A 24,102-nucleotide genomic window follows, 5' to 3' on the forward strand; every position below is an offset into this window, starting at 1 on the left:
CAGTGAGATCTGATGTGATTATCATTCTTTATTGGGGATGAAGAAAGTGTTGGTCGATGGTCTCGTGCACAAATGTCATTCGCAGGTTCTTTTGATGCTGTATTGCTTTGAGAACACCTATTGTGGTCTGAGACTCTGAGGTGACCAAAACTACTATGTAATGTAATTTAAGGTCTGGATAACTAGTACTTGTGGGATTTAAGACTCTTAGTTTGTTTACAAGCAATGTGTTCTTCTGCTTTGCATGCTGGTGAAATGAACAATATATCAAGACATGCTATTTGTGGTCTAGATGAACATTCATTCATTCATTTGCCTACACATACATAGACCTCTACTTCATGATAATTGCATACAGAGCAAGGAAGATGCAAACACAGACCAGTTTCTCAATCAATCTAAGATGCTGGATTGCCTCTACTCTATTCTCTACACCTGCAACAGCCTGGTAAGCTTCCTGGATGATGGCCAGAGGCGGTGTTGTAGGAACAATAGCAGATGCTGCCACTGCCTGAAGAACAGGCGCCATTGATGCAGCAGGTGCTGGCACTGTCTGTACAGCAGGCGCCATCGATGCAGCAGGTGCTGGCACTGTCTGTACAGCAGGTGCCATTGATGTACCTCCTTCCACAGCTGGAAGACCCATCAAATCCTGACAACCTCCAACCTGAGAACCAAAACAATCACAGATTAACAACCCAACAACAGCGAGTAAAAAAAAAGGAGCTAAGGAGCAACACAAAGTGCAAAATATGGGCACTTGTGGAAGACACAGCGATAGTTTTCTTCATCATCCATGTGAACTGGTTGGCAAGCACACCACAGTTCGGGCAATAGACCCGCCTTCCCCTCCTTCCATATCTGCTTGAAGCTTGAGACACATGGCACAAGAGAGGTTGAAGGAGGGAGAGCAATGGAGAGGGAACCTACCTATTATATAGGAGCTGGCAGGGAGGTGTATTGGCGCCAACGCCAAAGAGTTTGGCGCCAAAACACTGAGCTAGGGAGTGGCACAGGAGGAAAACGCAACTTCAACTAGCTTCTCTAGCCTGAGGGCATTTCTGTCTTTTCGTAGCTCCATTTGACACTGTTAGCAGGGAATGTGGACGGAACAGCGTGGAGGACAAAAAAAGTTCGGACCACTGGCACCTGTTATCGCTCAACTTTTTTAATGGTAGGTATGGAATTGCAAACTTTTTTAATGTCACACGGAGAAAAGACTCGAACTTTTTGTGCTCAAGGGCTTGGCAAACTAGTCTCATTATACTCTTCATCGGTGGGAATTTTGATCAACTATGGAAGCTAATAAAATTGAGTGTTTGTGAGAAGTTCATTGAGGGGAACATAAGAGTTAACAGATTTGAACTAGCAGCAAAATTACCTTTGAAACATCTACCTCTGACTGATGCTTTATATGGTTCATTACATTGTCTTGTATTAACGATTCCACGTGCTCCTGTCATCAGATTCATCAAATCAATGCTAGCAAGGAGTTCCATGTGAAAACCATAAAAAGTTACCAGGCAGCACAATTTTCTTTTAAGTTTCTACCTCAATCTTTGGCTCCTCAATGTTGTCCAGAGTGCTTCCTTCTACACAATTCTCCTTTGAACACTATTCAATGGGTTAGTAAGGATACCCACAAAAGAAACAGAGATGTCATTGGTTTATCATAGTTAATTGCATATTTGTAAGGGAGTTCCACAGCAAAACATAGCTAGCAGCCCAAATTTCTGTGAATTATCAACCTTCTGTTGATTTGTCTTTTCTGTTTCCTGCATGTTGTTGTTTTGTGCTAGTTCATTCTCAGAACAATTCTTATCATTAGATTCACCAAATACCAAATTGCTCACATTGCTGCCCCTAATTTAGAGCAAAACAATACATCATTATGCTTTGCACCAAAGAAAACAGACACTGTATAGAACGTCATACATGCAATGATAATCAACAATATTTGTGCAATAAGAACAATATGTTATTGTGCAGATCATACATTGCAGACTCTTCTGCAGCAGAACATTCATTGGATATTCTCGTCATTGTTTCCAAGGAAAAATCCCGATGAGTCACGATCTCGAAAAAATTTTCATCATAGTTATCATCCTTGTATTGACCCTGATTCCTTAGTAAGTCAATGATGAAGTTGGTGCCTTTTGTTGCGGCCTATAGAAATTAGTTTGCAAGCAACACAAAAAAAAAGCTAATAAATATCGAAGAGTTAGCACTACAGATTAAGTAGGTTACAGTTTGATTTGGCGAGGCAAAAATGTACAATCATGGTGGCAGAAGCAGCAATATGTGCAGGCGCTTTGTATGTCATAAAGCTTAAAGCATACTGCCGGAATCTACCACAGATACTCCAAGTGGAGCCATAAATGGAGCTGTGACAGCCACTTATCAAAGACTGGCACATCAGATCAGCCTCCTCCGTAATACACTTGAAACTGTGTTTTACAATTGGCACAAGAGAAAAACAGAAAAAACTTCAATAAAAAATGGATCCAAATTAAGGTCTAGCTTGACTTATTAGAAGCAGGGATGGACACACCTTCAAGGCGATAGCAGCAGCAGGAAACTCGCAACATTTCATTTTGCTTATTTCATTTGCACATTTGGTGACCTTATGGCTCTGGCTGATCTCATCACTGATTTTTTTAGGACAACACTTCATCATAGTCACAAGTTCATGCTCCATCTTGATGCACTTGAAACATTTCACAAATAGACTAATCAGATCTACAGACACAAGAAGCTAAGTAAGCTGGACAAACAAGATATAAGCACATGGTTTATTGAGGGAGAAGAAGAAACCGATACTGCTAGTTTTGCAATTCCATTCCCATCCTCTCCATCACTGGTTCCATTGCACATATTGTGTTCGTAGTACACCTCGAGATATTTCTTATATTCGCCCCAACGATTTGGAGACAAGCATGGCACTAACCAGTCCCATCCCCATGCTCTCTCCAAAAGATCTGAAGTACAGCAACCAAGAGCTCATGTGTTGACAAATTAATTACCAAGGAGATACAAAAGCTAACATATTAGCAATAGTAAATAACGAAATCCAACGGCGACCTAGTGGTGAAGTGCGAAGCCCACCTAGCCGACCTACCTACCTGGGAACTTGAAGATCTCAAACGGCGGCATGTCTGGGCGATGGCCATACTTCCTCTTGGCTTCCCCACGTTCAGCGAAGACAGTCATCCTCTCCCTGGCGGTTCTTCGCTGCTCATCAAAATAGTCCTGGAAACGGACCTCCCTCTCATTTTCCTCGTCGGACATTGCGGCGGCGGCGGCCACGTAGGTGGGGTCTGCTCTGGGGTTTTCGAAGCGGAGGTAGCGCGGTGTGGCCCCTTCATACATACTCATTTACGCTAGTCCACTCCAACCTGATTTTGCTGCCAAAAAAGAAAGGAAACATACAGAAAGGGCTAGGTCTAAATGTTATGGGAAGGCCATCTATGAATTCTCACGAGGAAAAAATCTACTTAACTCTCTCAACTATCTAGGATAGACTATTTCATCTCTTAAACTATAAAATCAAATTTTTTATCCCCTAAACTTTTCATATAATCCCCTAGACGGTTTTGGACTGCGATTTTACTACCGTGATGATGATTTTATTTTTTTATTTTTTATTTATTTTCGTTGAATCTTTGAAAAATCATACTAAATCACAGAAAGATCATAAAATAAAAAATCTAATTTTGTTGGACTCCACATGAGTAGATCTACACGGTGAATATATAATATAGCATTCTTTAATATAAAGTTTTTGTTGTAATTTTAGATCTATGCTTTTCTGTAATTAATTGGAATAATTCATAACTGCAGCTTATATAATCCAATTGTGGTGAAATTTTTATGGTGAACTAACTATTGTATGCTTGAACTATAATAAAAATTTTATACTAATTGAATCATGTATAACTCAGTTATATACTAAATAAATTTATAACTAAGTTATACATGATCCAATGAGTAAGAAATTTTTACTATAACTCAAGCATATAATAATTAGTCCACCATAAAAATTTCACCACAATTGTACCATAAAAGCTGCAGCTATGAATTATTCTAATTAATTACAGAAAAGCTTAGATCTAAAGCTACAATAAAAATTTTGTACTAAATCATACTATATTATATGTTCACTGTGTAGATCTACTCATGTGGAGTCCAGTAAAATTGGATTTTCTATTTTTTAATTTTTCTATAATTTACTATGATTTTTCACAGATTCAGCGGAAATAGATAAAAAAGAAAAAGACAAAACCACCGTCACTATAGCAGAACTACTGTCCAAAATCGTCTGGGTGGTTATTTGACTGGTTTTAGAAAATTCAAAGATAGAAATTCATGTTTTATAGTTTGAGGGTGAAGTAGTCCATCATGAATAGTTGAGAGGGCTAGGTAGACTTTTTTCATTCTCAAAAGCTATCTGCATGCAATGCATGTTTGTAAAGCTAATCATTCTTTGAAACATTCGGCAGGGACGAGAAGTTGAAACTTCCAAGTGAAACAAGCTATCACCTGTAGGTTTGTCGTGAAGCACACCTTGATTCCATGATCGGTAACGCTGCTTATTGGTCGTGCATCTGTCCGGATGGACCCTTATAAGTCGTTTGCGTCTGGCCCGTGCCGCCCAGGCGTGCATCGTCTTCTCGCTTAGCGCGGGGTGCCTATGCTCGGGGACGGACCCCGCCCACGCTCCCGCCACCCACCCGCGCCTCGTGCTCCCGCTCGGACTAGCGCCTCCTGTCGTAGCCGCGCTCCATCCACCTACCCCAGAGCCGGTCCTGTTAATTTAGGGGCCTAGAGCAAAGCTAGAAAGATAGGTCCCTTAATACAACTTAATATAAGTGTAATGCAAACAGTCAATCATTCTTATCAAACAAATTATATATCTTATCTTAAAAAAAATCTAACATTTACCGATGCGGAGTTCACTGTAAATTTAGAAATTAATAAGTAATGTACGAGAATTATTTTTTAAAACAAAGGTAGGAGCTCTGCCACTAAATTAAAACGAAAGAAATTTATGTACAAGTTGTACGAAAATTATTTCATACTAGATTCAATTCAACACTATAATAAAAAGAAGTGCTAGTAAATTACGAACCTGAGAACTAGAGAAAATGATTATTTGTTGCCCTAGTTACACCTAAATCCCTGTATTTCGAAGAAAAAGATTGGGGACAAAAGCAAATTAAATCTTGATACGAGACTTGGATGTCTGCGACTGCCCTAGTGTCGTGTCTCCCGAAAGGCCTGAACGGACTGACGAAGAGTAGTCTGGTTGCTGCCACGACGCGCATGCTCTTGCTCGCAAGTCGCAACGGGAAAGAAACAGCGGTCGCGCGGCGGGAGGGCGAAACGCGCCACGCCGACGCGAAAGCCAAATCGACGGAAGCTTTCACGTACGCGTGCCTCTCCGAGTCTCTGTGGCTCCTATACCTGCAGCTTACATATATGGGGCTGGCCCCTTGACGTTGAAGGCCCAGTATGGTGGCACAGCTCGAAACCCCCCTAGGGCTGCCCGGGCTGCCCCCTGCCCTGCCGAGGTCCGTACCGCCGACTAGCTAAACACCGACGACCTCCGCGACATCGAGCTCCACATCGACGAGCCTCCACTCGTCCAAGTAGCAAGCAGATGCTACGCTAAAAGCGCATGTTGAAATAGTATGTTTTAAGTGTTTCAGATGTTTTAGACTAATGTTGCAAGTGTTTTATCTAGATGTTGCATATACATTCATGTTGCAAGCATATGTTTCAAGTGTTTTCAGGTGTTTCATACGTATGTTTGCGAGCGTTTATCTGGATGTTGCATATGTTTGCAATGGTTTTCAAATATTTTTCAAACGTTTTCGCAAGTGTTTCAGACGCTTGTTTTAAGTGTTTCATTTTGTCTTCTTTTCTATGTTGCAACTGAATGTTTCAAAAATAGATCGGGTGTTGCACTTGTGATGCGCGTGGAAAGAGGGCGGGCGGCGCGGACGATGTTCGGGGCGGCGTGGGCGATATCTAGGCCAGCGCGGGCCCACTACTATTGCGCTCCCTCGCAAGTCCGATGCGCTATACGCTCGTTTGCTCCCTGTGCGTGGCAGCGTCCGAGCGCTAGCAAGTCCGTTCCACAATAACAAGCTACAAATACATATGCATATATATCATACCAGAAAGTGTGAAAAGTGTTTGATGGTGTTATGATATATTTTTGGTGGAACCGTTTGGAAGGAATGGAATAGAGAATGGCTTTTCAGAATACGGCGCTGCAACCAAGGCAAGTTGCACTTCTGTGCAAAGAGGATATAGAACAAAGTCAGTTGGCGACAAGACCAAATGCATCGATCGTTTAGGGCTATCGGAGTTAGCTCTTGATTCCTTTTCTGTTTGTCTCGGGTTGTGCCCTATTTTTGGTTGGTTTCTAGAGTCGAGGTTGAGGGGGAAGCGAGTCTTTCCTTTTTTTTCAGTTTTGTTGCTTTCAGTAGGGTGGCCAGCGGTGCTTTTAGTTTGCTAGTAGTCGTTTGTAAATGTCTTGTTTCTCTTTTCTTTTTTGCAAAACTCTTGCCGTCCCAAAAAGTGTGATGTAGCATTGTGCAGATATATAGCCAATCGACTGATACCGAAACTCACGTAAAAGCTATGCTGGGCTAAATCACACACATGTCAGGGGTCGTTTGGGAGCGTTCCATGAAGCAAATTCTCGAAGAGAATCACTTCCCGACTGCCAAATGCCAAAAAACGACCCAGCTTCTTCAAGAAATCCAAGTGAATCACTCCTCTATTTTGTATACAAGCGAGGAGGAAGCTGAAAAAACATGCTTCCCCGGATTCTTCCTAGCTCCGTGTTATATTTTGGTGGAGATCAGTAGATCTGCTGATCCTCACCCTGTTTTCTCCTAGGAATCTAGTGGAATTACTCAATCGGAGAATAAGAAGCAGAGCTGAAGAATCAGGGAGCGAAGCTCTCCCAAACAGGCACTCAATGCCACATAATGCACCGATAAATGTGTATGTCAGTTGTGAGATCTGATTTGATGTGATCAGCATTCAGAGGGATCAAGAAGTGCTGGTAGATGGTCTCGTGCACAAATCGGATGTTGTTTGCCCCTGTAGCTGAATTCATCGTTGGTTCAACATATCATGTTGCGGCGCGTGCATCCATCCATCCAGCGGCGGGGGGGCTGGGGGGCTCCAGCCCCCCCTAATTTCTTGATTTCAAGCCTAATCACTGTAGCAAAAAGATTGATTTCACCATTAAATCTTAATGCAAATCAACATCTCCATTGTTTTAGCCCCCCTTGTCCCGCATCGTGCATCCGCCACTGCATCCATCCAAAATCAGTTTGCTCCGGCATTCTATAGGAGTATCCGGATCGCAGGGATCTCGCCCCCTATGCCGGGTCGAGCGACCGTGGAGAGTCTTGCCGTAGCCGTCACGTGCACGTCGGCTTCATTGCCAGCGGCCGGCCACGCGACGCCACCCTCCTGGTCCCCAGTTCCCGTCAACCATGCATGGAACCAGGAAGGTTGCGCCGAGCCACTGCACCTTGCTGGTTATCTGTAAGCTTCTTGGTTTATTTGAGAAAGGATATACTATTTTAGGGTTTGTTTGGCAGGGCTCCTCTCCGGTTTTAGCTCTTCAGAGGAGCACTGCCAAACGTTTTCCAAACAGAGGAGCTGGAGTCATTTTGAAGAGCCACAAACTAAGTTTCTCCAGAACAGCTCTGACTCCTCCGGATTCTTCAGCTCTGCTTCTTTATTCTCCGATTGAGTAGTTCCACTAGATTCTCTGGAGGAGCCGTGGCAAACACCTTGGAACATTCTTGTTCAGCTAGAAATGAGTGTACGATGTTGAGTTCCTCCACTTGAATAATTAATTGTGCCTCAATTCTTCATGATAACTCATGGCATTTGGATCTCGACACACAGTTTTTTAAATTATTTTTTTCCAGTTTTTAATCGATTCTATATGCTAGGCAAGAAATAGGGTAGCACTTTTATTTTGACTGCCAGTACAGTTCATGGTTTTTTAGCTGCATATTGATGCTAAAACTAAACTTGTAAAATGTTTATTAGATGCAGCAAAGCAAATGTAGGGATCACAAAGAGAGCTCGATGGAATTGTTTCTTATTGGTCCTGTTTGCTTATGCTTAAATTTGATTTGTAGTGATGTTTATGCTGAAATATTGGGAGAGGATTGTCTGTCGCTGAATCACCGAACGGCCGAACCAAATCACAACGGCGGCCAGGCCAGCGCCACCCAGCGCCGTGCCCGTGCTGGCTGGGGCTCTCTCCCTCATTCCACGCCACTACGCTACACCAGCGCCAAGTCTGCCACTGCGTGCGGGCTCCCCCGCTCCCGTCACCACACCACTTCACCAGGGTCAGGACTCAGGAGACGCGCCGCGCCGCGCCACGCCACCGGGGCAGCGTGCACGTGACGGCCCAACCTATCGGGATTATTAACTTTTTACCATTATAATCAAATAGCACTTTAACAGTTGTCACTATAGTTTTACCAGTAAATAGAAAAAACTAATATAAATTTACCACATTTATTCGCGTGGCACACCAGCCACGCACCAGGGTGGATCCGAGTCTACAGACAGCGTTCGCCTAAACGGATTAAACGGCCGTTTAAACGGCCAGTAAACGGTAAACGGTGGTAAACTGTTTTGTTTAGAGGGTAAACGGAAATTAAACGGTTAACCGTTTAAACGGTTAAAAAATGGGAAAAACGGCCTAAACGGAACGGAGATAAACAGCATTAAACGGACTAAACAACTGTTTAAACGGCCGTTTAGGCGAACACGAGGTAAATCTAGTTCAATTTTGTATGGATAAATTTGTATACTTAAGTTTATTATATTTATAAATGTGTACTTGATATGTTACATGCATAAATATCTATATTTGGTTCTTTTCACATGCATAAATATATATACATACCAAAATAATTGATTTTTACTCGGATAAATATGTATAAATGCTAGAATACTTGATTTTTTACATGCACATATATAATTATATGTATTTTTTTTTAAAAGTACAAAACCATTTAGACCGTTTAACTTCGTTTAAACACCGTGTAAATAGCCTAAACGCTAAACAAAGGGCGACCGTGTAAAGACCGTTTACCGTTTAGGAAAACGTTGTCTACCGGTCACGCAAAATGTCCCTCTTGCCCCCTGCCTTCTTCCTGCACACATCGCTGACTGGCAGGCTGTTTGTTAGACAGCATAATTGACCCTGGTTGACTGCGATCTAAGTCATCCATCAAGCATTCAATGGCCATGGATGACTTCTTCTTCCTCTGTTGTCCAGAAAGCTCCCCACGCAAGCCGTCATGGCCTCTATCTTGAACCGGGACGGGCCATCCAGGCGTGGACCACGAGCGCAGCTTCCGCAATGGCCTCATTGCGCTCCCGGCCGGCGACGGCCCGGATGTGGTTTCGTGGACGGGCATGGTGACCGGGCACGTAAGGGCCTCGCACGCGACGTCGTGGCGCTGTTCTTCGCGATGCTGGAGTTGGACAGCCACGGTGGCTCCGTCGACGCGATGGTCGCCGCCGCGGGTTCGCCTCCTACGCTTTTAGCTACTGCCTCGCTAGCCACGGCGGATCCGGCGCCGCCAACGCGCGGGTCGCTGGTGCTCGGGCGGAGCGAGGCGGTGCGGGGGGGGGGGGGGGGGGGGGGGGGGGGGGGCGTGTGGCTGCCGCTTGTTCCAGCTGACCGAGGACAGCGGCGGTGGCATGGTGATGGACACGGGCATGGCCGTGACGCGGCTGCCGCAGGAGGCGTACGCGGCGCTGCGTGACGTGTTCGTGGACGTCGTAGAGGCGTACGCGGCGCAGAGGAGGACGCAGATCGAAACGAACGGGGAGCTCTGACCATCTCCTTCTCGTGCTTTTTCACCAAGCCGCCTCGTCGTCCCGGCCGCCGCAGCGGTTTCTGCCTAGGTGCGCGACGCCACGCCGCGGAGCCGAGCGAAGCGCCGCGGCATCATCACCAAGCCCGCGAACCCGGTGGACATCACGAACGGACGCCGCGCCGCGACCCTTCGTGAACTTGTTCCGGCTCGCTCGGCACCGAGCCAGCGCCACGTTACGCGCCCTGTCTTCGACCGCCGTCAGTGAGCCTTCCTCAGCCCAAGACGGCGAGGCACAGAGCACCGGCACACCTCCACACCGACCGGCGCAGCCCGAGTCCGTGCTCCCTCTCGACGTCCGCCGTCGTGACGACGCTCCTGCACGCGAGTGCGCACACGCACAGCACGGTCGTGGCCTTGCCCTTTACCTGCGCCGCCCAAACACCGCCGCACCCCCACCGCTCGCCAACATAGCAGCAGCACACGTGAGGGTGCCGCACCGGTCGGAACACCATCCCTTCGTGCCTCGCCGTGAACCGGCGTCCACCGAATGCCAGGCACGTGCAGCGCGTTTTGGTCACCGACGAGTTCACATGCACCGACCCTAGGCCTACCTTGCCATCGCGGCCTCCTCCCACCGTAGTCTTAACCGGGCTCCACACTCGGCGCGCCTAGGCAGGCTCTTTGTCGAGCACCTCAGTGACCCTGCTCCCTCCCTTTCCCTTTTCCTTGCAGCCGAGAGACAAACCGAGTAGGACGAGAGCAGGAGAGACATTTTACGTGACTCATAGACTCAGATCCATGCTGGTTTGCATGGCTGGCGTGTCACACGAGCAACTATAGTAAATTTATATAAGTTTTCTCTATCTATCGATGAAAATGCAGTGGCAATCGTTAAAGTGCTATCTGCCGATGAGTATAACGGTAAAAAGTTAATAATCCCCAACCTCTCCCTCTCCGTCTCCATCTATCTCCGCCGGGTGCCGCCAAAACCAAGGTCGCCCCAACCCAACCGAGTCCAACGGGACACGGCAGTGACCGACGTCCTGGTGGAGGTGGGCACCGCCGTGGGAACACGAACCACCTCCACTTTGCCTGCAGGTCCAGCCGCGCGGCGCAGATCACGGGACCAGGTCGTCTCCTTCACCCTCGCCCTCGCCCTCGCCCTCGCCCCCGAGTCGTCCCGCCGGGTCCGTGTCCGTTGCCGCGCGATGCAGCAGCAGGAGCGGCCACCGACCGTCCGCGCGGTCACCATCCCCTTCGCCGACCTCAGGGTAATCTTCCCCAGTGTTGAGTGCTGTCATCTCGGGAGTGCGTGTGTGTGTGACTTCTCGTGATTCTGACCACGTGCCGTTCGGCGGCGGGTGGGCGTGCGCAGGAGACGGACAAGGACCTCGGCGGCAAGATCGAGGAAGGCCTGGGTCCCCATGGGCTCGGCATCATCACCATTGCCGATGTGAGTAGCAAGCGTTGTGGACTGACTGCATGCGTGAATCGTGATTTCGAGTCATGGGTTGAGTCCGTTCCTGAACCGAGTGTCATAGTACCTCAGTTATGGATTTCGAGTTATATGACTGTCTTGATCTTGGTCCACGCAGGTACCTGAGTTTCCAGAGCTAAGAAAAAGGCTACTGCGGTTGGCACCAAGGCATGTCGTTTATGCTGATGACATGTTATATATACCCCTCGTTCTTCCTGTACCGGGTGGTTTATTCTGCCCTGCAAGAAAGGAGTCAGAGTTGTTTGTTTACTGATGATGAAAGGTTTTTTTGTTCTTTGTTCTTGCTTTCTTGTTTGTCAGGATTGCAAACCTTCCTGAACAGGTGAAGAAACAGCTTGAAGATCCAGATAGCAGGTCGTGCTGTTTGTCAAGAATTTCATTATGATGCACCCTCCGGAAAACTCCTGCTACTAGTTAGTGATGTTACTTGTGGGTAGCAACCACTGGCTTATATGCACTTGTCAATTGCAGATATAACTTCGGGTGGAGTCATGGGAAGGAGAAACTCGAGTCCGGGAAACTTGGTAAACAGTTGTCCATTCTGGGAGTTATCATGTAGTATCCTGTTGTGTGTGGGGTAGGCGTAATGTGCATCCTTGAAAAGATGTCGCAAAGAAAACAGGTTTTTTGGGACACGAATCTCATTCCTACCATGAGGCTGTCTGTTGACCTGTGCTCCGCTCCATTAATCTTATACTGCTAGGCTCCCATGAAGGTTGTGCATGAACTTCCTCTGAAGATAAACTTCGATTATTGCATGCAGACACATTTAAAGGTTCCTTTTATGCGAACCCTGTTTTGGATGTCCCTACTACTGATGATGTGCTTGTAAGTAGGTAAAATGTTTCTAGCATGGAACTGTCGTCTTGATTTCCGTCATGGTCCAATACTGTGATCCAACATTTTAAACCTCTGATGATGTTTAACCTGCAGGTATCCATCATACTGCCGACCAAATATATGGCCAAATGAGAATCTTCCTGAACTTGAGATAGGTATGACTGAATGCATTCGATAAGCTGTCAATGTGACTTCAATCTGTTTCTTTTTCCTTTACATTTTCACATTCATACTTGGAAACTAGACTGTGTTTACAGAATTTCTTCTTTCCTTTTTTTTTTGTAGCATTTAAAGCTCTTGGGAAGCTGATGATGGAAGTTGGTTTGATGTTGGCTCATCATTGTGATCGCTATGGTATGTGTTGCAGAACCATAAGGTCCATTACTGTAACTCGGTGTGATTTCCGCTGAAAACATCAACTTCGCCAGAAAGGAAAATTAACTCATTTGGCTTGGGCAAAGCATGACCTCTATGCTTGATTCTTCAGTCAGAATAGTCTCTCTTTTTTCTTCCATCGTGATATGTTTATCAATTAGTAAAATGGATCAACCTTTGCCGCTTTTCAGTAATGGGGCAAGGATTGGGATCATATGATGGTGACAGTCTTGAGCAGACAATTGCCCGTTCAAGGTGTCACAAGGGTCGTCTGTTGTACTATTTCCCACGACAGTTTAGGTAAACTTTATAATCATATATGCAGACCTGAATGAATAATCATGCATAAAGAGTTACATTTATGAAGGTGGTAAAACATCATTCAAGTGTGTTGTAGTTAGAGTGTACAAAAATAAATTCAGCATAGTTCTTTTTGTTGAACACACAGGAGAGACGTGTATCATTATATTAAGACGAAGAGGGAAAAGAGCCTCTCTTGCAATGCAACTTCAACTTTTTTTGATGCATCATAATGTTAATGATATATTTTAGATGCAGGATTTTCAGTTAGTTTGAGAATTGATGTATTTGTCTCTTATGCCAGCAAGCAGACAGACGTGGAGTCTGTTTCATCATGGTGTGGATGGCACACTGATCATGGATCTCTAACAGGTGACTCATTTTACCATTATGGTTGAATTAAATATTTAATTAGTTTTGTGGCATAATATGTAAAAAAAATGATTGTGAGTTATCATCAAACAAGTGACATTTCTTATAGTTAATGTGTGGTAATCTGATTAATGCAGGGCTCACATGTGGCTTGTTTACGAAGAATTCTGTGGAGGTACCATGTCCAGATAGTGCAGCTGGACTATACATTCGGACTCGTGGTAACCAAGTTGTTAAGGTAACTTCCTGCCGAGTGTAAATTTCTCATCAATTTCTTTAGATGAGAGTTCTCTATCAGTTATAGATGATAAATCATGTGGGAGATCGTCGCTATTGTAGCACATGATTCATGCTGCACTGAAACTATTGATGCCCTTGACACAATAATTGCTCATTGTCATTAAAAATCGCGTGTAAATTATACTGTTTTGTGCTGATTTTGTTTGTCTGGATGGCATAGGTTGTGTTTGACGAGGATCAGCTGGCTTACCAAATTGGGGAAACTACTGAAATACTGTCAAGAGGTTATCTATGTGCAACCCCACACTGTGTGCAGGTATTGTTGAAACCAAAATTCATCTCGATAACTAAGCATGTGTTTTTCACATACATTTTACTGTACTTTTGTGGCAACTAATGTCCTAAGGTTTTTTTTTTTGGTTTAATTTTGTTGTTTCTAGGCACCCAGCAGTGAAAATGCTTCAAATGTTGACCGCTCTACCTTTGCCTTGTTCATGCAACCGGATTGGTACATCCAAAGCTTTCTTCTTATATCGTATATATAAGTTGCATTAGTCCACTTTTGCTTTCGTTTTGTGTACCAAATAATTTGCTGGCTTTATTGTATTGAGTATGTTATTTCCAACTGGGAACCAATGAGGCTAGCTGGTCCGTTGTTCTGCAAATATTGCTGATAATGGGCTTTCAAATTCATTTTTTTTTGTTCTCTTCAACCGTTTGGCAGGAATGAGAAGCTGAAGTTTCCAAGCGAAATCCCCTATCACCAAGAGGTTTGTGTGAACTCTACGCATACTCTTGCATTTGGAACTCGTAATTCCCTCCTCCCAAATGATTCAGTTTGTGTTTTGACCTTGACCAGTTGATTCCACCAAACGGAACGCTGACTTTCGGCGAGTACTCGGAAAAGCTAGTAAACAAGTATTACCAGACAACGACGTAGAGCATACCTCAAGAAAAGCTACCGTTGTACATACATTCGTGTCATCAAGTGTGCTTGTGTATTCATATTAGCTTTGATCCAAACTTTCTGTACAAATATAGTCGATCAGCGAATACCAGAACAAACTGCAGAATCGATCAACTGTATCACACCCACAGCTTACAATAATGTACCACCTGCTTAAACTCGCTCCGTGATATCTTATGTTACTTGGATTTATCTTCTTTCTTTAACGATGAATTTTCGCCTATTAGGACTGAAGTATTTCTTTAACGATGATTTTGCATCTATTAGGACGACTACGAAGTGAATGGTTAGATGTTAATCTAATATACATCCTGCACAAAAGTCGTTTGCTGGAGACCGGAGTTGACAGAGGTTCCTAGCTTCCTGCGCAATCCAAACAATCAGGCGGGCAGCACGATTGGCTGCATCGTGGCTATGCAGTAGCTGCGGTAATGTTGGTCAGATTCCGCAGCATCACCCAACACTTACAATTCACCAGGCCAGAAGGCCGTTGAACACTTTGCAGATACATATATACCCAGCTGTTAGTGTTTTAATGGGCGTAACTTTTAGCAAGATTTTGAACAGCGTGACAGGGAAACATGCTTTCATGTAGCTGCACATAGATGGAACAAAAGAATGCATGGTAACAAAAGCACACTTATATGAAGTCGTTCGTGATACAAGAGTACAGCAGCCAGGTGTCCCCTGGATCCTCAAGCACAAGGAACAAAAGCACAACCAAACGACACCGTACAGCTGCGGTGATCTATAAAATGACCTGACCTACAACAGGAAAAATCAGCTATATATGCCCCAGAATAGGAGAGAGAATCGCCAGACAAGGGGTAAAGAACATGTGTAAGAACAGATATCCTGGCTATCAGGACTATTTGGACCATGCAACTGCATCAATTTCCGATTGGGCACTCCGGTACAGCTCCAGCCTCTTTGCAAGGTTAGTTCTGCGTTCCATGACTGCTGGATCTTCGTCGAGAAGTTTGGAAAGTTGCTTCATCTGCATACCAAATGGTAGAATTATAAGATACGACAGTTGCATTATACCTCATAAGGCATTCCTTCAACAAGGGATTGATGGCTTCCAGTGCTTGCAGCATTGAAATATTTATTAACACATTGGATGTGGTAAAGAGCACACAAGTAAGGACCAACAAGCTACAATATGTTGAATGAACAAATAAACAAGGTGAAAATTGCAATATAATGAAATTATGAAATCTATGGTAATACAAAAACATAACCAAGAATTCCTTTCAAATGATGACAAATCTCACCTCTCTTGCTCCCAGTTCAGTGAAGAAGTGATCGAGCAGCGAGCGCTTGGCCTCTCGCACTTGGCCATAAACAATAGATTTTGGGATGGAGTTCCTCAAGGTCGAACACACCATATTAACATATGACAGAACAGTTTGTCCTGTTTATTGTTTAGTACAGTGAGAAGTTAAGCAGTAAATAAAAAAAAAGGGCAGACCCAGTGCCAGAGGCTCCCACATGAGTGGGGTCTGGGGAAGGGAAAAACCGAGGCAAGCCTTCCCCCCACAAAATCTGCGGAGAGGCTGCTTCGAACCCACGACCTGGTGACTCAGTGAGACAGCTCTCACCACTGCACCAGGCCTGCCCTTCTGAGTTAAGCAGTAAATAACTACATAATAAACTATCGAGCAAAAGTGAAGAGATCATTTAGGTCTTACCAATTCGTCTAAGATAAGAGTCATTATATCTATCAAAAATAGAGTGGCTTGGATTTCCACCCTTCTCAACATCCTGAGGAAGCTTCCTGAAGAAATCTACTGTCAAGTAGCTGCATTCCATGTCAACTAGCTTTAATGTATTTTTCTTGCTTTCATCCCTCATTCTATCCAATGACTCAAAAGCTGCATTGCCTACTTCCACACGAAGGGTGGGAAACTGCTTCAGCTCCTGCAGAAAGGTAACTGAACAGATTAGGTGAGTTGACAGTTTGTAGGGTGGGGTGTGGGGGGAGGGATTTGCATGGTATAATATAATATAATAGTAGAAAAGAGGAAAACTTACATGTGTTTCATTGATAGCCTTCCGGACAAGGTCCTTCAGAATTGCATGGACCTGCCAATGTGACATGCCAATACATAATAAGCAACTACATGGATAGTGCAGACAAATGCCACGTAATTAATAATAATGATGAAGGAACCATGCAATATACATTTTGCTCAATGACTACAAATCAAGGGTCTCATGCCAATAATTTGGTCCAATGTTTGATCCATGAATGGACATGACTTTTTAAAAGAGGCTAGCTGAGGTCATAGTGCATATTTGTGCAAAGAATGATCTCCACAAAATCCTCATTTGGTGTAACATGTCATATATGACTAGTCAGTGCTCATCTATGAGTGAAATAGCACCTAATTAATCAATGCGTAGTTCAGCAAATTGTTTGATATGTTGTGTGGGTAAATTCAGCCTAATAACACAACAGCCCTTCTTTATTCTCAAATGTATTGGCACCTCAGTTTAAATAAATATAAATGCACACAGCAACACCCCCAGAACCCAACAAAATCATACAGGATAAACAGAACGCGCTGTCTTAATAAACTGTTTGAAATAATGGGCAAAACTATCAAGTATAGGCCCAGCTGATTCAGCAGCACAGCAACATCAAAAGTTTTGGCACAGTTCCAAGTGACAAAAAATTAAGGCCTCGGAGCTCATGATGAATTTCGAAGGGGCATGTTCATAGGTATAATTGGCATACCGCATCAACAGCTGCCTCAGCAGGACCTCTGATGCTAATAAGACAAGATTCTATAAGGCGTCGATATCCTTGTTCTGGAGCTATCAAGTGAGGCTGGTATCCATCAGCTTCTGTTATAAGCTTCTTCACATTTTCCATAGAGAGTTGTTTATCAAACTGCAATCGTTTAATAGCAACAGGAAATTGATTGTCGAAGACGTGGTAAACTTTCTCTCCACCAGGACGCCTGGACAGCAGAAAACACTGGGTTAAAATTTCATAAAACAAGCCGCATGCATACCTCTGCTACAAGTTGAACCAATCGGAAATCGCACAGAATAGCAGAAAAATGGTTTTGTTATTCATTAACACTCTTTATAAGGTTCTTCTGGACAAGACATCAGTACTTTCAATATTACAATGTGACTAAAAATAAAGAGGGTCAACACAAATGATTCAATGACAAGCAACAAAAATGTTTTTTACACCAGAAGATTAGACTCAGGGGTCGTGTCTCCCCCTGCATGAGTTTTAAAAAAAAATCTAGAGGATTTGTTTCTGTTATCGAGATTCCTAGCCTTGTCAGCCCTTTCATGGTACAAGTTATACTGTGACAAAACTGACTAAACAAAAGCTTAAGCAGCATGTCCACATGCATTACAATATATAACTTCACATAAAATATCATAAAAAGAGGATTTTTACAGGAACCTAAAAAGATCATCGAATCATGATTCACAAAGGTGTAGGCATGGCAAATAAAACTCTGAAAAGGTGATTATGAAAAATATTGTTTGGAACATACACTCCGTCCAGATGCTCTTTGTAGATACTGTCAAACATACGGCATATTTCCATGATCGTGTACAGCTTCCCCTGCATTTACCAATAAAATGTGGTCAACTAATTGAAGGTTAGTAGTAACACTACACTACATGTGGAATTTATTCAGGGAAAGGCAGGTGACACATGGCAAACCCTGATACTATGACAGAATATAATTATACATGCTAGTACCCAAAAAAAAAACAAGTATCAACCACACATGGCTAGTGCGAGAAAGGGGAAGCATCACAAGTCAAATGTTATTACTGTGCCTGCAGCAGGAAAAAAACACCTAGGAGAATATATAACATGATAACATGTAACAGAATCAAGTCATTGAGCAGGTTGATCAATAGAAATGCGCAGGAATTGAAGGGCATAACTAGTTATGCTAGCAGATAACACCGCCAAATAAACGCTGATGAGGACCGTATGAAAAACAATACGCACACAGCATTGAACTGCTAGTAGGAAAATGTGGGCTGTCTTACACCAGCATCATTAGCAATGGGTTTTCCAAGTCGATTAAGTTCAGTTTCCAGCTCTGAAATTGTCTTTGTTATAAGAGATTGGAGCCCTGGGATCCTTGATTTGATCACTTGTTCCAGATGCTGCATAAACACCAAAGGATTTAAGTCAAAGAAGTCAAACTAGCATTACCTGCATCTACATTCAAGAGAAAAGGCATACCTTTGAAAGCATCTTTCCTAAATATTCAGATCCCATCCTAGAAGCCATGTGCTTATATTCTGGTGTAGTTGCAAAATACTCTCGCTCTCTACGCCTAGCAGCAATCATGTCCACATTCTTGTTGATATCTTGTTGGGATCGATTAACAACACCAACCCACGGTGTTTGGAGACGGTAAGATCTTCCTTCCAGTATCTGCAGGGAAAAAAATTAATACAAAATCAAATTCAAGCAATTATTCAGATAACCTTTGTTGATACAATTGATGCCCCATATATTTGATCCTTGTGTTCTCTTTACATTTAGGACTATGAGCGCAACCTAGAGATTTGATGTTGCTAAGGCAAAATACAGTATAGAATAGAAGTCAACAGACATCGACAACAGTTAGTTGCTTGGTTGGTCCAAAGATTACCAATAAAGTTAAGGAACATCTAAGCAAAGACTATTCTAATAAGATAATGCTACAGCAAGCTATTAAGTATCTAGTAAATGCTTTAAAAACATACAGACTTACATCAACAGCATCGGTACCCTTGTCCATCAGATCAATTTTTGTAAGCACACCAAAGGTCCTTTCACCTGAATCAACAACCATGCACTTCTATAAAACAGGCACATGACTTAAGATAAACAATGTACCAAAATTACACGAATGCAGTAAAAGTACATCTTTCATCAACGAAATTAACTTGAGAACAATGGCAGCAATTGTCTGAGTACTGTAAATTAACTTTCAACAGAGATGGACAAATCGACATTAAAAAAGGGCAGGGCAGACCCAGTGCCGGAGGCTCCCACATGAGTGGGGTCTGGGGAAGGGAAAAACCGAGGCAAGCCTTCCCCCCGCAAAATCTACGGAGAGGCTGCTTCGAACCCACGACCTTGGTGTATGAAAATCACAAGACTGTCAGCCCATACCAATATTCATCATATCAAACTAACTCAAGATAATATATCATTATGAAGGTTCCTGGCATGCCAAAAGTTAAAGCATATGTAACAATAGTCATTAAAGACATGTATAGTCTTATATTGTATATGCAGAGCATGATTTAGGAAGATATGGAGGATCAAAGCCAACTTGAAATCCCATGGATGAAATGTGGTTTTGATTGTCATCCTAAAACAAAACCTTATACTCAATAGGCATTAGGAACAATTTGACAGTGCTTGCGGCACTGCTTCCATTTTATGAATGCTTCCTGGTTTTAAAACTAATTTTCCTATTTTGATAAATTAACCTAAGTGTGTTGTGTGCGCGCATTGACTAGTATAAGAAAATATGTGCTACTAACCACATTGTATATCATCTTTCTTTGAACTGACAAAAGAGGCATACCTTTGGGATCAACTTCCCGCGAAATCTTGATTGCATCAGAAGTAGCAAGGTCCTGATTGGCTGGGGAAACAGCCAGAATGATACAATTTGGCTGAGAAAAGCAAAAAAAAATGCTAGTTATATTAGTTTTTGATACATAAAACACAAGTCAATAGCTCAAAGATGCTATAATATGACTAGGAAGAAAAGCATGCAAATCTAGTTAAAGGGTGAAGAAGTGATTGCCAGTGTGGAATGATAAGCACAAATGGTCATCTTATCCAGTTAAATTAAGCATGATCAGCAATGAAATGTCAACATATAAAATGAAGGCAGTTGCAGTTAACCATACCTTTTCAATAAATGAGCGAACCATGTTTTCAATGTCCTGAACAATACTCTCCGGTTGGCCCTCTGCCAAGAGTAAAGACAATAGCAAATTAAGACAAGAATATCTAAATAAAGAACAACAAAAAAATAATTGATAATCACTTACCAACTGCTACTTTAGTAAGCCCAGGAAGATCAATAAGAGTAAGATTCACAACTGCAAAGAATCAAACAAAACAAAAAAATAAGGGGCATGGAACTATATCAGATAAACCACATAACACGATTCAAACACGTTATGGCTGTCCAACTTATGACAGAGTCAACAAGCTAAAGGAAAACCATAAATCCTTTGCAACAAACAACAATCTCTAGGAAGCGAACAGTTGAGATGTGATAATGTAACAGCAACAATATACCCTGCTAGTGTTTGCATCTTACCATGTGGAGAAAATATGCTTAAATGGATAGGGACAGACGATATTTGCTTTGAACGGCCTGTTTCTCTGTCAGTTTCATCAGCTATCTCCTTCCTCACAGCAGCTGCAAGAATACAACTATAATTATGTACCAAGTACCATTTGGATAAACTGAATTTACAGTTTAAAAATAAGTCTGGTTTAGCATTGAAGACCATTTCCCACAAGACAAGTGCGAGTGTTTGTTCATGTTTAAGGAAAAAATACAGCAAACCAGAAGCTAGTACGATAGCATAATTAATATAATATCAAAAAAGGATGTTCCAATGAGCATCACGAAATTCAACTATAGAGCAGTCCTCAACCATAAGTGACAATATAATTTGATATAATCATATCCCATCAGTCATGGATCATGCAGCACGAAAGGAAAAAGGAGCAGATGAATTACCAAAATCTGTAAATCTCTTTCTCGGAAGGTGCATAAACTCAGCATATTCCCTGTCACCATCAATTCTGTGGAGCTGCAGCACCAGCGGCCGCCGGGTTACAATGCCTGCAGATACCATTCCAACCACAACACTAACATATCAGAACACCTAAACTAGAAGATAGCACTGGACTTCACAGCAAATACTTCTTACTACAACAGTACCTGAACCCCTCGGTAGGAAATCCTTCCCAACCACGCTCTCCAACACAGAGGATTTACCAGAGCTCTGTCAACAAAATTCAAACGTCAAACTGCGGCATTATTTGAATTATGCATGTAGAAATCCAAACGTCATGAAAGCACAAATCAGTTTGAGGAATAGCATCGAACTATGACTGTCATCACGGAAACATCACATGAACATACTCGCATCCCTACTTGATCTCATTAGTGACTAGCTTCCTAACCCTTTGGGAGTCGAAAACTCAGCAATTAAGCAATCCCGCGGGCAGTTGGGCGCATCAAAACTGCTCCAGATTCAAACATGTAAGCGACCCAAATCTAGCTTCCTGCACTCCGAGTGATTGCGGATCCAAGCAAAGCCAAGCCGCATCCACAACTAACCCTCGCGGTTCCACCAGCAACCCGCGAGATCCACCCCCACGAAGCTGGGTGACAGCACCAGATCCGACCAGAACCAACACAAAAGAGCGTGCCAGGGAAGGGAAGAAGGGCACCTGTCCTCCGACGACGGCGATGGCCGGCAGCGAGTCCCAGAGCGTCGGGAGGGCGCTCTCCTCTCCGTGGTCTCCGAGAGCCGTGCAGGCCCTCTGCAGCTTGTTGACGAGGGTGATCAAGTTATCCATGGCCGCGGCGCAGGGTGGGCGAGATCTGGCCGGGTCGCGCGACGCGGCGGGGAGGCGAGATTGGAGCAGGAAGAAGGGAGGCGCGGAGGGGGGGAGATGAGGTGAGGCCGACCGCCCAGCCGCGTCTAGGCGTCGGTCGTTGGGCTCGAGCTGTGGCCTGGAGATGCTGTGCAGGCAAGCGACGGTGGTCTGGTGTTTGGACTTTGGAGGCGTCTGCGGGAGTTGATTTGGGTTTTGAAAGGTTTCGTGGAGAAGAAATGAGCGTGGCGTCCGGCGTGCCGGCGTAATGACCTGCCATCTGATCTATCTCTTATGTTGGTATATAGGGATTGCCCTCTTTGGTTAGTTTGGTAAAGTTTCTGAATTTAATTTCCTGAATTTAGGGCTTGTTTGGTTCACCTTTTCTAAACTTTAGTTAGTTTTAGTCACTAAAATACCAAACACCCCACTAAAATTTAGTGGGTTTTAATCACCTAGAGGTAGTTAAAAGTGACTATAATGTACACGGGACAGCTGTGTTTAGTGGTCTTTAGTGAGGCCAAACAGGGAGTCGCTAAAAGGCCACTGAACTTTAGGGGTGAAACCAAACAGGCCCTTAGTTTGAAGATGTGATTAATTCCGTCTGCTTATAACGACCTAAAAGTCGTCATCACGTGGAGCACCGAATTAGCTGTCAAGTTGGGGCAAACTTCGTGCTAAAATTTATACAATTGAAGTAAACAATAAGAATAAGTTGCTATAAGAATTTAACCATCAAGCTCTAAGGTGGCAAAATCAATAAATGTTGTGAAAGTACAGGACTATGACAATTTTGAATGTCTTCACTCAAATACCCCAGAGATTTTTTTTGAAAGGATACCCAAGAGATTTGCGCGTATTGAAAAAATGAGTGCAAATTACATATCACAACGTGTATGACCGTAGTCTTCATCCTGCTTTAGAGAAAATAAGTATGCCCACTTTGTTTTAAATTGTAAATAGTTTTGATTTTGTCCTAAGTCAAAACTTTGACCGTGTTTATAGAAGATTATACTAACATCTACAATATCAGATATATTTCATGGTGTGTCTAATAAATCTTGTTAGATGTTCTAATGTTTGTGCAATTTTGTATAAACTTAATCAATGCTATTTTTCTACATAAAGTGCTCAAAGCTCGATAAAATTAACTTAGAACAAATTTAAAAAGATTACAACTTGATCAATGGTACTACAAGAAATTGGATTGTTAGTTTACTGATCTTGTCTCAAGATATCCTTAAGAGTTCTAAATTGCCTTTTCACCATGCTAAAATGTAGGTAAAAACTATTGTTTGCAAAAACAGCATATACTTACTTTGCATATAATAAGGTGACATCTGAATATCCATAGTATCTGGTATTATCTAGCGTGAGGTGGATTATAAGATTTTAAGACTTTGGGCTGTACGATTTTGAGAATACGCCGCTTTATCTCCCTTTGCTTGGATGTGGTGAAGATTTTTCTATTAGAATCTCGTACTCTTGAACCCATCCAAACATTTGAACCCAAATCTTGTCGCTGAAAATGTCATGATTGCATTTATCTGTTTTTTGAAAATTGTCACGGCTGCATATCGTACTGGGAAAAGTGGAAAACACGAGTAGAATGGTGCGTCGAGACGACCATCCGGTAGACCAGCTGCGTAGCGCGTGCAAAGCACAACGCAGTGGTCTGTCAGGGCCCAGGGACTCACGGCGGCGGCAGTGCCCAGAAATGCACTCCGAACGAGCCAGACGTGAAGGATCGCACCGCACGTCCCCGTGCACGGGACCCACAGTTCGACCCGGACCGTCTGCTCGCTGCGTTCGCCTTGCTGGTTGGGGACGCTGGGGGTGGTCAGTGGTCACCGTCGAGGAGAACAAGGACGGAGCCCGCGGCGGGCGACCGGCCGTGGGGTCGCTCGCTCCCTGGACCCTGGTCCCCAGCCAACCGCTGCTCCACCTCCGCTCCGCGTTCAAAATTTGAAAACTGGCTTTGCTTCTTCCTAGCCGTTTGATGGGGTGA

At 43.5% G+C, this 24,102-nt stretch overlaps 3 protein-coding genes across 6 annotated transcripts; 1 reads left to right on the plus strand and 2 right to left on the minus strand.

Moving 5' to 3' along the window:
- Positions 1 to 131: 131 nt before the first annotated feature.
- Positions 132 to 3,374, minus strand: LOC136512313 (uncharacterized). Of its 4 annotated transcripts, none has more exons than XM_066506278.1 (7): positions 2,552 to 3,256; positions 2,353 to 2,447; positions 1,997 to 2,166; positions 1,749 to 1,857; positions 1,552 to 1,614; positions 1,382 to 1,456; positions 132 to 667 (listed from the first exon to the last, which is right to left on the minus strand). In XM_066506278.1, the coding sequence occupies exons 2-7, from the start codon at positions 2,374 to 2,376 to the stop codon at positions 335 to 337; spliced, it is 774 nt and encodes a 257-aa protein (XP_066362375.1). In that variant the 5' UTR covers positions 2,377 to 2,447; positions 2,552 to 3,256; the 3' UTR covers positions 132 to 334. The 4 variants fall into 4 exon arrangements, with proteins under 4 accessions (XP_066362375.1, XP_066362374.1, XP_066362373.1 ...); XM_066506277.1 differs by having other exon boundaries at positions 1,749 to 1,863; XM_066506276.1 differs by lacking the exons at positions 1,749 to 1,857; positions 1,997 to 2,166; positions 2,353 to 2,447 and having other exon boundaries at positions 2,552 to 2,707; positions 2,821 to 2,978; positions 3,123 to 3,374.
- A 7,473-nt stretch (positions 3,375 to 10,847) lies between these two features.
- On the plus strand, positions 10,848 to 14,651 carry LOC136512679 (uncharacterized). Its single transcript, XM_066506654.1, has 15 exons — positions 10,848 to 11,152; positions 11,257 to 11,334; positions 11,477 to 11,526; positions 11,680 to 11,733; positions 11,851 to 11,903; positions 12,143 to 12,215; positions 12,313 to 12,374; positions 12,505 to 12,573; positions 12,786 to 12,894; positions 13,199 to 13,266; positions 13,404 to 13,504; positions 13,727 to 13,822; positions 13,947 to 14,014; positions 14,231 to 14,276; positions 14,366 to 14,651. Exons 1-15 carry the CDS (start codon positions 11,090 to 11,092, stop codon positions 14,444 to 14,446), a joined length of 1,071 nt encoding a protein of 356 aa, XP_066362751.1. The 5' UTR covers positions 10,848 to 11,089; the 3' UTR covers positions 14,447 to 14,651.
- Positions 14,652 to 15,092: 441 nt separating this feature from the next.
- On the minus strand, positions 15,093 to 22,294 carry LOC136511538 (dynamin-related protein 5A-like). Its single transcript, XM_066505579.1, has 16 exons — positions 21,948 to 22,294; positions 21,433 to 21,496; positions 21,229 to 21,333; positions 20,800 to 20,901; positions 20,525 to 20,575; positions 20,381 to 20,442; positions 20,050 to 20,140; positions 19,225 to 19,289; positions 18,708 to 18,902; positions 18,509 to 18,628; positions 17,998 to 18,068; positions 17,214 to 17,439; positions 16,508 to 16,558; positions 16,165 to 16,393; positions 15,748 to 15,887; positions 15,093 to 15,470 (listed from the first exon to the last, which is right to left on the minus strand). The coding sequence occupies exons 1-16, from the start codon at positions 22,074 to 22,076 to the stop codon at positions 15,342 to 15,344; spliced, it is 1,830 nt and encodes a 609-aa protein (XP_066361676.1). The 5' UTR covers positions 22,077 to 22,294; the 3' UTR covers positions 15,093 to 15,341.
- Between the last annotated feature and the right edge of the window lie 1,808 nt (positions 22,295 to 24,102).

The sequence above is a fragment of the Miscanthus floridulus genome, chromosome 16 (genome assembly GCF_019320115.1).
Source record: "Miscanthus floridulus cultivar M001 chromosome 16, ASM1932011v1, whole genome shotgun sequence".
NCBI lineage: Eukaryota > Viridiplantae > Streptophyta > Magnoliopsida > Poales > Poaceae > Miscanthus > Miscanthus floridulus.

Bases quoted from the DNA above. Each gene is read 5' to 3' on its own strand.
- LOC136512679 (XM_066506654.1), top strand. From the start codon at position 11,090: ATGCAGCAGCAGGAGCGGCCACCGACCGTCCGCGCGGTCACCATCCCC. The intron at 11,153-11,256 runs GTAATCTTCCCC...GGGCGTGCGCAG, and splicing joins TCCCCTTCGCCGACCTCAGG to GAGACGGACAAGGACCTCGG. The intron at 12,375-12,504 runs GTATGACTGAAT...TTTTTTTTGTAG, and splicing joins TCTTCCTGAACTTGAGATAG to CATTTAAAGCTCTTGGGAAG.
- LOC136511538 (XM_066505579.1), bottom strand. From the start codon at position 22,076: ATGGATAACTTGATCACCCTCGTCAACAAGCTGCAGAGGGCCTGCACG. The intron at 20,576-20,799 runs GTAAGATGCAAA...GATTCTTTGCAG, and splicing joins AAGCATATTTTCTCCACATG to TTGTGAATCTTACTCTTATT. The intron at 18,903-19,224 runs GTAAGTCTGTAT...TTTTCCCTGCAG, and splicing joins AGGGTACCGATGCTGTTGAT to ATACTGGAAGGAAGATCTTA.
- LOC136512313 (XM_066506276.1), bottom strand. From the start codon at position 3,369: ATGTATGAAGGGGCCACACCGCGCTACCTCCGCTTCGAAAACCCCAGA. The intron at 1,615-2,551 runs GTGTGTCCATCC...CCCATTGAATAG, and splicing joins CTGCTGCTATCGCCTTGAAG to TGTTCAAAGGAGAATTGTGT. The intron at 668-1,381 runs GTAATTTTGCTG...TTTGGTTCTCAG, and splicing joins CAGAGGTAGATGTTTCAAAG to GTTGGAGGTTGTCAGGATTT.